Here is a 12430-nt window from a genome sequence, read left to right as displayed (position 1 = left end):
AAGTCGGAGAATGCACATACTTGCGGACTAAACAGTGTTTAGTCGCGGTAATGGGCATTCTCTGAATAACGTGCCTCGCTGCGATACTGTTTGGACAGTCCTTGGGCACAAAACAGCATCACGGATCTAGTTTTGCCGGACTTCTGATCGCACCCCCGGAGGGGTGCTAGAAAAAAATTCTTCTTGTCAGAGATAAAATTGCACTGAATAGTTCTGGGAGCTCCTTCCCGGCACTATTCAATTTGCTCTGAATTGAATCAACACCACTGTTACAAAAGATTAGCCTTTTCTCTAGTGGCAAATTTACCTGGGTATACAAAGATTTAGGTATTTAAAATAATACTTCACTCCTCAAGGAGTAGCATCACTTTACATTTTAAAAGTATATGGCAAATAGATTGTTGTTAATCACAGGGGAAGCCAATTATACTTGACATGAGATACTCAACTATTTGTATTAGACTGTCTTGCTGGCAAAAACCCTCCACCTTGCAGCTTAGTGGTGGGGTCTTTTCAAATGTGGGGGTTCAAGAAATGGTAACCCCTAACACTAAGTATATTACTATGCACAATTCGAGAGAATTATACATGAATATATCAGGTTCACAGCATAGCTTGTTTTTATATGGACATGAATGTTTTTAGATCGGTAGCACGGTGACTTTTTAGACTATGAAATAACTGCAATCTGACACACAAAAAAAACGACAAATCCCCATTACACCAGCGATTCTGCTGTCAGAGCGCAGCACATGACCCTGCTCTTGGTATCTGCACACCATGTAAGATTGGTGCTTTTGCTTTCCTCCACTCCAACATAATTTTCTTTCAGGGTAACATAAGATACAATTTAGTGCAAAGATGTCCACCGCCCAAAACTGAAAACTTTAAGTTTACTATTGAGCAAAGTTCAGTTGGCATTCAGTAATCTCTCTTGCATTTGCATGCCCTCAGGACCGTAACTAGGGGTGTGCGAGCAGTTCTGCCATGCAGAGCATAGGGTTCTTTGGGTGAAATTGTTCCTGCCCCTCTGTGTCTGGCTAGCAGGGTACCTGGCAGCCAGTACCGCTGTTGCAGTGCCGCCCAGAGTGTCCCTGCAGCTGGTACAACCCCTGGAGCATCCTGCTCTTACCGGTGGCTGGTCACCCCTCCCCCACACCATGAGCTCAGGTGGAGTGGCCGGCGCAGTAATGCCCCGTTACGGCACTGAATGCCCTCAGATGCATCATTTGTCCTATACTAATAGAGTTTGGGAAAAGTTGACATTAACACAGAGAATATTAGAAAATATTAATTTTAGTCGTCAGACGCATACTGTATAATATAGGCTGAAGTGTTGCTATGTTTTAGTGGAAATTTTGATTTTCACAGCAACATTAAAACAGAAAAAATTATATGCACCTAGAAATTACATTAACACCTCAACAATAATGAAAATACATGAGAAAGTTAAACTCACATTCAAGCAGAAGTTTCTTCTTTTGTAATATCTTGGACAAAATTCAAATGTTATCACGGTTCCCTGCGCATGCCCGCTGGCAGCTATTCAAATGCTTCTGCCAGCGGGCGTGAGACCTTCATTTCAGCCCCGTGGGTAGCGAGCTGAAAAAGTGTGAGAAGTGACAGTTCGCATCACACACATTCATTTAGTTGGGTTTTGCCGCTTTGTGCAGCTAAAACCGACTGATACAGGCGCAATCAGCACGATACCGGGGGACAATTGAATATCGCCCCGCGACCTCGTCACTTTAGACGGGAGATCGGGCGCGATTAAAAAGAGAACTCCCCCATGTGTCATTAATATCGCTTTCACATTGCTAGCACGGGCCCTTCCCAGATGCGACCAGCATGATACCCCTTTCAGACTGGCAACGCGACCCGGCAATATGCCGGGTTGGGTTGCTATCAGGGGTGGGAGCGGAGGTGGCGTCATCAAGGGCGGGTGTGGAGGAGGCGCTTGGAGAGGAGATCATCTCCACATCACCTCCTCCATACTGTGAACAGGTCCCGGATTGCATCGACCCAAGTTACCCGTTCACACCGCAAATGACCCGGAAATAATCCTGTTTTATTCCTGGGTTGAAATACTAGGTCAGGCAACATGGGAATTCAGGATTTACCCCTTTCACACTGCACATCCACCCGGCAATATACCAGGTTATTTGTGCGGTGTGAAAGGGGTATAAGTATTCTAGTGTGCACCTAAAAGATCTAACTTTACAAAGCGGTTTTTGTTTTTGCTTGGATTTTTACTTAAATAAAAAAAAAACCCATGTGAGGAAATTTATGGTGCATAAAACTGAAGCCATTATCCAAAAAATGAAGGTCCAAAATTAGGCAAAACAATGTGTGTACTTTTTGCTATTAGAATTCTTATCAAGCAAAAAAGACTGGCGCCTAAGGGCACACAAATACAATATGGACTTTACATCGCCTCTTTACTTTTGAAAGGAAAAAAAAAACTGGACAGTCTGCTACTGGAAGAATACTCCAAATTATAATTAAGTGCTAAATATTATTGCAAATCAGGGTAAAAAAAAAAAAAAAAAAAAACAAACAAATTATGTATTTAAGAGTACATCCAAGTAAGGATTACTCCCTGTAAATATGCAAAGCATGGTCCAGATTTATCAAGCAGTGATAAAGTACCAACCAATAAGCTCTTGTCACTTTTCATACACAGCCCGTAACATGAGCGTTAGGAGCTGGTTGATTGCTACTTAATCACCATTCAATTTATCACTCTCCTAGGCGTGATAAATCTGGACCCATATATTTTCATCTTTAAAATACATATTAAGACTAATGTTATTACGTATACCCATGAAATCGCGTTACTTCTCAATTCTAAACCAATTTGAACCCAAAACATGCATTTTTTTTTTTTTTTTTTTTTAACTGTAGTTAATTAAAACCATATATGTTGATGGGACTTATGACCCCATACCCCATATGGGGTCACTTGCACTTCTCTCACTTTAGTGAGTAACCAATGTTACCAGTAAGAAGAGGTCATCTGAGGCCATGCGTTCTTTTAGACTACATTGGATATTATAATAATTCATTGTAGAGTGCCAGGCCATTTATAGAAAATGGGAATTAAGATGATATTCTGTATACATCATAAAATTATTGATTCACTTTCTTTAAAAAAAAATATAAAAAGAAATTACACACACATACATCTTGAGAAAATTAGAAACTTAAAGCTGAAACAGTCATTAGCATATTGAAGCTAATAATATGGTTTATGTTGCACCAGAAGCATGGGAGGTGAAGCACTAATCCATTTCCAGAACTAAAGGGACTTTTGGTGCATCTAGAACATGTACAATGATGGCGCATTGGCTCAGGATTAAAGGTTTATTATACACTAGGTTATTCTTCAATAAAACTATTTAATGAAAATAAAAGCTTTTGGTGGGTGGTGTTTATTTGAAATAAATAGGAGCTTTATAGCTTCATCACTTAATAATCAGCAGGCATATATTTGGAAATGACATGGATTTAATTTCTCTCACCATTTCCTCTCATTTGCTTACACAATACCAACCTAAACCAAAAAGCACTTTGGCAGTCAGTGCACTTTAAATATAAAACTGGGTTGCTTTTACAGCTCGATTCGCAATTCTGCCCAGTTTAGATGTAATATGCTGATTGAGGCAATTAAACCAGAATTTAGATAAAGAACTCAAACAAAGACCCAAATAACACTTATATAATGTTTGCACATGTAAATATTTGTTTCTAATTAGCTCAGAGCTTCTGGATACTCTAGTTATCTCTTTCAATGTGCAAACTTTGTGATAATAATGTTCAAGGAACCATTGCATAACCTTTTTAGTTCTCAGGGAACTGCATTTAGTAACAGACTGCTACAGTATTACAACATTTGTGATAAGTTATAGTTAGTCTAGTTTTTACTCAACTATAGCAAATACAAAAGGAAGAATTGCCTGTCCTATGTAATGTACCTTACAAGTGTATATGCATGCACGTATACTATTAAAGCCTCTCTCTGTTCTCTCTCCATTCACAAACTGACAACAGAGCCTTTCAGCAATACAGCGCCCACCCACCACATCTCTCTCTGTCTGAGAGACACACACACTAGAAAGTGCTTCAGGGAAGGAATGACACTGATATGCATGTTTGGCAAGCCAGGTAAACAGTATCCAGCTGCAACTTCTGACATAGGCCCACTAGAAAGGGGCTTAACTTTTAGAACAAATTTGGGAGATGTTGCTTATGTAGAATAAAATAAAAAGTGATCACGCTCAGCACACTGAAGATCAAAAGGATAGCATCCAATTGCCTTGCAGCATGTTCTAAGTAGTGGGTGCAATTACAGTACTCCTACGATTACAATGAGGCTAGGCTATTAATGGATTTGATGACTTCAGATGAACTAACACCAAGGTGTGTAATCTCACGGCGAAGTAAAGAGGGTTTTCTGTGTACATATCATACTAACCGGGGCCCAAGAAGGACAGGATGAGGTAACATGGCTGTCTAGAGGAGCCCATTGCAACACAGGCTGTGTGCACCTAGTTGTGAATAAATCATTAATAAGATTTCATTTGGAAACAAGTATATTAGGGAAATCAATGCAATGCATGCATCACAAATCTACATCTCACAGATGATAACCATTGGATTGTAAGCGCTAGTGAGGCACCCTTCTCCTGCTTCGCGGTTTTGTCGCATTTTCCGGTTGCATGGTGTTTGGCATGTAACTTCTCAATTAAACATTGCAGTGCTCTATTATATATGCACACACGCAGGCAGACTTATGGCCAAATTCTGCATGATGTCCGACAGAGAAGTGAAGTTTCAGCGATACGATCTTCCAATGCCGCAGAATGCCTGTCTCAACTGTCCTTGCAAAGTCACGTTTAGTGGAATTTGTAGTGTACTAATAGGAGCTAAATATGATGGTCAGCTCATTCTGCTGCGTGGCATTGGTTTAATTAGGACTAGGAAAAACCAAAGGCCGAATTCTACCAGCAAAACTTCATGGGCCAAATGCATATTATACATACACAATCACATAGACCTATCCACAACTAGTGTGTGGAAACACATTTACACTAATTTAATAAGCTACAATCTGAAAAAGCAGCACCTGGATCGGATTTTGTAGTATTCCTCCGGGTATATCAAGGACCTATTATATAGTCTGAACTGAACAAATTCTACAAAGCTTTTCTGCTTTCCAACCATTCGAACGAAATTTACAGATAGGAAATTACCAGCGCTAAGCCCACTGCGATCACTATACCCCTAACAGTAGGAAAACAAAGCAAATCTTTGTTCTTGAGGGACTATCTGAATATTCAGCGCTGTGTAATTTGGGTTACATTTGCTGGACTGTAATGAATCGATGTCAAAGTGTTCTGAACTTTTTAGACCGTCTCAGAGGTGTTTGATTTCTACACCCACCCACCCCTCTCCGTGTAGACCGATGTGATCATATGAATTGAGAGACCTTTCACCTTGTATGTTCAGACGATGATTAATGAGTTTCATTATAACAAAAGGGAAAACAATGATCTTCGTTCTGTGCACAAAACACATTTTTGAGGTGCCCTTAAAATAACAGTCTATCACTTACCCAAAAAAAAAAAAAAAAAAATGTATTGTAAGCGGAACGCACGCTGTATCAACAATTATTCATTTAACCCTCAGACTTCATTTCTGTACCCAGAAAAGTACACTTTTGGGAGGTATTTTTATTACTTTTTGAGCTTTCCAATATCTGTAATTTTAATTCCAAATGTCTTAATATATCATCCACATTTACGAAATAGTAGAAATAATTTGTAACTTAAAAGAATGCAGAATTTGTCTCGCACTCTTTGTTATAAGGAAAAATGAACCAGGCCAAAACTATGTGTCACATTATTGTGTGTGTTCCCTACAGAATTACTTTGTCTTAAATTAGCACTATAGTCAAACCAAGCAAAATGTATTTAAACTTCTGACCACGTATTTTCAATACCCCAAAAAATTATGCAAACAAAAACCAAACACATGACTAAAATACACGGCAAAAAGTTGTGCGTTTCTGATTAGCAATGTTTTCTCTTAACAAAATATTTATACACATACACAAAACAAGCCGAAACGGTTTCTAAATATTTTTACCGATTTGTTTTTGTTAAATACAAGAGGCTTTAGATGCACGAAAATCTATACAGCTAATCAAGAATATTTTTACTGCCCCCTGTAAGTTCATGAGAATGTCTATTGATCTCAACCATGACTCCATAAGCTACGATCGCTACTTGAGACTGAGCCTTTTATATGGCTACTCAGACACTGCACTATTCACATTAAGAAAGCCACTCATACAGGACAAGCTTGGAAGAATTATTTTTAAATTAAATACACAAACATATTTACATAAACACGCCAATTTTCTTTAATATCCCTAGGACAGCATCCATAGGGTTATAGAAACACAAAAGTATTACAGATAAGCACTTTTAAAGCTTTATAATTACATGCAAATATATGCAAAGTGCACTCGTCTCAAAGAAAAAATATATATTATATATTCCTGTGCCTTAATTAATCTTATGCAAAATATATTGTCATGTGATAGATTACGAAGCTCTCAGAAATTATTATTTTTTTATTTTACGATGGCAGGGAAGACAATTCAACATATCCAGGAAAGACAACAATGAAGGTTTATAAGAACCTACTATCTCAAGAACAATATTAAATAATGGCAGCACTATGATTCTGTAAGAGTTAAAATCCCTGGCCGACTGAGTTAGGTATTTGGTTACATTAAGGGATGCCTCAGTGTTTTATCAGCTCTCTAAACTGGGTCATCCCATCGTATTACACATACGACCTCCATTTTAACCTCCATACTGCCATATGGGCCAAGTACTCCAAAACAAAACCCTAAGCACACCAGGAGAATGTAAAAATTAACGTAAAGCATCTTGTAACAAGATAAATGTGTCTTTTAATCGTATACAGGACATAAAACCTTGTTACAATTTCCATGTTGGACAACCAAAACACCATTATAGACAAAAATAAAAAAAGACAAATAAATAAAAGTTAAAGGTCAGTAAATAAACTAGATCGATCACACACACACAAAAAAAAAAAAAAAAAAACAACACACACACAACCTAAAACTGTAAGATACCAGCTTCCAGGACCAGACAAACTACAGACACATCCAAACATACTAATGGAGGGAGGGGGGAAAGCAGAAATTGCACTTTCATCAAGATTGAAAATTTAAAAAAAAAAAAAAAAAAAAAAAAAAAAAAACAACATTACAACATACATCAGTTTAATTATATTTTGCATTAAAAAAAATATATATATTTTTTTTTTTTAAAAGCATGCAAACTTTGTGGACTTAAAAATAAAACAAAAATTATAAAAGCAATGTAATCAATGAGACACAAAAAAAAAAAACCTAAATGCTGCAAGTTCTTTAATGGCATTGTGCAAGCATATATATTTTTGTAGTTTACCTTTAACTGGAAAGGGAAACCCATGGGGGGCAAAATAGATGCAGGACAGCTTACCAAAGGGAGGGTAAAAAAATAAAAAAAATTAAACCCCCAACAACTACCACCACCACATGCAATGCACAGGAATTAGGAGGGTAAAAGGGGCATTACAGGCAGTGGCTGCAAAGTTTTCCCCCTCTACAAATGCCTATGGTGCTGTCATCCCACAAATGCAATATTACCCTTCATATATTATCAATACACAACAAACAGGATAGTAACCAGATAGCATGTAACATGTAAAACATCATCAAAAAAACACTAAGAAAAGTCCTTAACAAGCGTTTCTCTATAGATCCAGCAGGGAAGGTGCAGTAGCCCAGGAGGGTAGCAGAGCCCTGGGCTGTAGCATGCAAGGAAGGGGATGGGGGGTAAGCTGGGATATAGGGGTGCAATTCCCGGGGTAAGAGGGAGAGAAGTTGGGACTGGCAGGGATGAGGGAGCAGCCTGTGTCTGTGTATGAGCAGCAGCAGCACTAGCAGGGAGAGCAGCCTGGCACCACAGCGCCACCAGCCTCAGCGCGTGTAACAGCCGGCGGAGGGAGCAAGTTCAATAAAAGAGGCAAAAAAAAGTCCAATAAAAAAAATAAACTTGGAGAGGTGTAAAAAGCTGCGAGTGCGGCGAGGCTGCTCCCCGGGATGAGGTGCCCCGGCGCTGAGGAGAGGCAGCGGGCAGGCACGGAGAGGAGCGGCGCCACACAGCCGGCGCCATCTTGGCTGATCGATGAATTGAACAAAGAGGATCAATTTCTGATAAAGCGTTATCAATGAGCGCGGCCGGGAAGGCGGCGGGTTTGCCCCGGTCTGGGCCGGCGGAGAGGGGATCGGAGCAGACGGGCAGGAGGCTGGGGAAGAGCGGGAGAGGGTGGCGGGGGAGAGGGAGGAAGAGAAGGGAGCTGACCTGCAGCTGCTGTAAATCAAAGCGCTTCCAATATTGAAACATCGATCCCGCATTGGCCGCCATCTTGAGACATATTGAGACGGAGTGAGAGGCTGATAGAGAGGGGGCTGGAGTTCAGGAGCAAGCGGCGGAGGAGGGGGAAAGGAAGGGAGGGAGGGAGCTAGAGCAAAACACGGAGCGGACTTCCACACCCACCGTCCCCCTCTCCCCTGCTGCTGCTGCTGCCACCATCGCCGCCGGCACGGAGCGGAGCCTCGCCGGCTTCCCGGACACTGCCGCACCAGTCCTCCATGGCAGCGGGGACTCGCCGCCGCTCGCCGGAGCCCGCACATAGCGTTATACACCGGCGACTGCAGCCGCTGTCCCTGCACCTTCCCTGGCTGTGTGGTAGCTGCGGTCCCGGGGACCCTCACACACCGCCTATAGGGCACCACGGGACTATATATATATATATATATATATATATATATATATATATATATATATATATATATGTGTGTGTGTGTTCGGGGGATGCGCCTGCTGCACGGGCTCCCAGCGGCGGATGTCTAACGCGCTGTTACTACACCCTGTACCCGTCACACACACACACACATAGCGCCGCCCGCCTCATATACAGCGCCTATAGGGGATCAGTCTCACATGCAGGTCATGTACAGTATATAGGGGATCAGTCACATGCAGGTCATGTACAGTATATAGGGGATCAGTCACGTACAGGTCATGTACAGTATACAGGGGATCACATACACGTCATGTACAGTATATAGGGGATTAGGACACAGTAATACACAGGTCATGTACACTATATAGGGGATTAGTGACCTCAGGCGCATGTTACATTAATGTGACATATGTTATGGATAGTTTTCGGTGTAGGTGATTAGTACATGACCTACGTCACACGTAGTAATTAATACGTCATATACAGTATTCCCGGTATAGGTGATTAGTGCATGACCTATAATTATCCTAGTTACAATGTGTAGTGTAGGTGATTAGCAGGTGACCTATACTGTAATACTACATGTGTAATACATGTACTTTATATACATATATGCATTTTAAAACGAAGTTTTCTTGCTATAAGTGATAAGCACACGTCACATGACCTATGTAATAATACTATGTGTGGCATAGCTGCCTCGCAGTGTAGGTGTTAGCACGTCATGGTCTATATCACATAGTAACCTATATGTACTATATATATCAGTGATACATGCGCTCAGTATAGATAGTAAGCGGATGACCTACTGTATATCATAGAGTAATAATACACATTACTGTGCTCTCTGTATAGGTGATGAGGGCATGACATGTATTATCACATAGTAATATTACATATGATATATTACAGGCAGTGTGCCGCCTGTGCGGGTCTCCAGCGCTGCAGAGCAGCAGTGTAGTATGGGGCAGGGTGTTACATGTATGTGCAGAGCCGGCCCTAGCCAATTTGATGCCCTAGGCAAAAATTTTGTTGGTGCCCCCTAACAGATAATCCCACCAACAATCTTAGTGTTTATACACAAACACCGAAAATAACTTGGTTTATTGCTTTTTTTTTTTTTTATTGTTAAACACGTGTTAAATACCCAAAATATACCAAAACAGTATAAATAGAAAGGAACCAAACAGAGCAATATAAATACCTCCAAATGAACTATAAAAATAAGAATTTACTCACCGGTAATTCTATTTCTCGTAGTCCGTAGTGGATGCTGGGAACTCCGTAAGGACCATGAGGAATAGACGGGCTCCGCAGGAGACTGGGCACTCTAAAAGAAAGATTTAGTATCTGGTGTGCACTGGCTCCTCCCTCTATGCCCCTCCTCCAGACCTCAGTTAGGGAAACTGTGCCCGGAAGAGCTGACATTACAAGGAAAGGATTTGGAATCCAGGGTAAGACTCATACCAGCCACACCAATCACACAGTAGAACTCGTGATAACTATACCCAGTTAACAGTATGAACAACAACTGAGCCTCAGTAACAGATGGCTCAGAACAATAACCCTATAGTTAAGCAATAACTATATACATGTATTGCAGAGAGTCCGCACTTGGGACGGGCGCCCAGCATCCACTACAGACTACGAGAAATAGAATTACTGGTGAGTAAATTCTTATTTACTCTGACGTCCTAGTGGATGCTGGGAACTCCGTAAGGACCATGGGGATTATACCAAAGCTCCCAAACGGGCGGGAGAGTGCGGATGACTCTGCAGCACCGAATGAGCAAAGGCAAGGTCCTCCTCAGCCAGGGTATCAAACTTGTAGAACTTAGCAAATGTGTTTGAACCTGACCAAGTAGCAGCTCGGCAAAGCTGTAAAGCCGAAACCCTTCGGGCAGCCGCCCAAGAAGAGCCCACCTTCCTTGTGGAATAGGCTTTTACCAATTTAGGATGCGGTAACCCTGCCGCAGAATGAGCTTGCTGAATCGTGTTACAGATCCAGCGCGCAATAGTTTGCTTTGAAGCCGGAGCACCCAGTTTGTTGGGTGCATGCAGGATAAACAGCGAGTCAGTTTTCCTGACTCCAGCCGTCCTGGCTACATAGATTTTCAAAGCCCTGACTACGTCCAGCAACTTGGAAGCCTCCAAGTCCCGAGTAGCCGCAGGCACCACAATAGGTTGGTTCAAATGAAACGCTGATACCACCTTTGGGAGAAATTGGGGACGAGTCCTCAATTCTGCCCTGTCCATATGGAAGATCAGATACGGGCTTTTACATGACAAAGCCGCCAATTCTGACACACGCCTAGCTGAAGCCAAGGCCAACAGCATGACCACCTTCCACGTGAGATACTTTAGCTCCATGGTCTTAAGTGGCTCAAACCAGTGTGATTTCAGGAAATCCAACACAACGTTAAGATCCCAAGGTGCCACTGGAGGCACAAAAGGGGGCTGAATATGCAGCACTCCCTTAACAAACGCCTGAACTTCAGGCAGTGAAGCCAGTTCTTTTTGAAAGAAAATAGATAGGGCCGAAATCTGGACCTTTATGGATCCTAATTTTAGGCCCATAGTCACTCCTGACTGTAGGAAGTGCAGGAATCGACCCAGCTGGAATTCCTCTGTAGGGGCCTTCCTGGCCTCACACCAAGCAACATATTTTTGTCATATACGGTGATAATGTTTTGCTGTCACATCTTTCCTAGCCTTTATCAGCGTAGGAATAACTTCATCCGGAATGCCCTTTTCCGCTAGGATCCGACGTTCAACCGCCATGCCGTCAAACGCAGCCGCGTAAGTCTTGGAACAGACAGGGCCCCTGCTGTAACAGGTCCTGTCTGAGAGGCAGAGGCCATGGGTCCTCTGAGATCATTTCTTGTAGTTCTGGGTACCAAGTTCTTCTTGGCCAATCCGGAACGATGAGTATAGTTCTTACTCCTCTCTTTCTTACTATCCTCAGTACTTTGGGTATGAGAGGAAGAGGAGGGAACACATAAACCGACTGGTACACCCACGGTGTCACTAGTGCGTCCACAGCTATCGCCTGAGGGTCCCGTGACCTGGCGCAATATTTTTTAGCTTTTTGTTGAGGCGGGACGCCATCATGTCCACCTGTGGCAGTTCCCAACGGTTTACAATCTGTGTGAAGACTTCTTGATGAAGTCCCCACTCTCCCGGGTGGAGTTCGTGCCTGCTGAGGAAGTCTGCTTCCCAGTTGTCCACTCCCGGAATGAACACTGCTGACAGTGCTAGCACGTGATTCTCCGCCCATCGAAGAATCCTTGTGGCTTCTGCCATTGCCATCCTGCTTCTTGTGCCGCCCTGGCGGTTTACATGGGTGACCGCCGTGATGTTGTCTGACTGAATCAGTACAGATTGGTTTTGAAGCAGGGGCTCTGCTTGACTCAGGGCGTTGTAGATGGCCCTTAGTTCCAATATATTTATGTGTAGAGAAGTCTCCAGACTTGACCACTGTCCTTGGAAGTTTCTTCCCTGAGTGACTGCCCCCCATCCTCGGAGGCTTGCATCTGTG

General features: G+C 42.2%; 1 protein-coding gene across 4 annotated transcripts in view; it reads right to left on the bottom strand.

Annotated features, from left to right (window-relative positions):
• CUX1 (cut like homeobox 1) overlaps positions 1 to 8602 on the bottom strand; it is a 622185-nt gene extending 613583 nt beyond the window's left edge. For 2 of the 4 annotated variants that reach the window (XM_063956056.1, XM_063956058.1), the window contains exon 1: positions 8448 to 8602. In XM_063956056.1, coding sequence (XP_063812126.1) covers positions 8448 to 8510 — 63 coding nt within the window. In that variant the 5' untranslated portion in view covers positions 8511 to 8602. Of the gene's footprint in view, positions 1 to 7508; positions 8343 to 8447 lie in introns of those variants that run through there. The other 2 variants (XM_063956059.1, XM_063956057.1) reach the window with 2 other exon arrangements.
• Between the last annotated feature and the right edge of the window lie 3828 nt (positions 8603 to 12430).

The sequence above is a fragment of the Pseudophryne corroboree genome, chromosome 2, assembly GCF_028390025.1.
Source record: "Pseudophryne corroboree isolate aPseCor3 chromosome 2, aPseCor3.hap2, whole genome shotgun sequence".
In the NCBI taxonomy this organism is placed as follows: domain Eukaryota; kingdom Metazoa; phylum Chordata; class Amphibia; order Anura; family Myobatrachidae; genus Pseudophryne; species Pseudophryne corroboree.
This window is presented reverse-complemented; position numbering and strand designations above follow the sequence as displayed.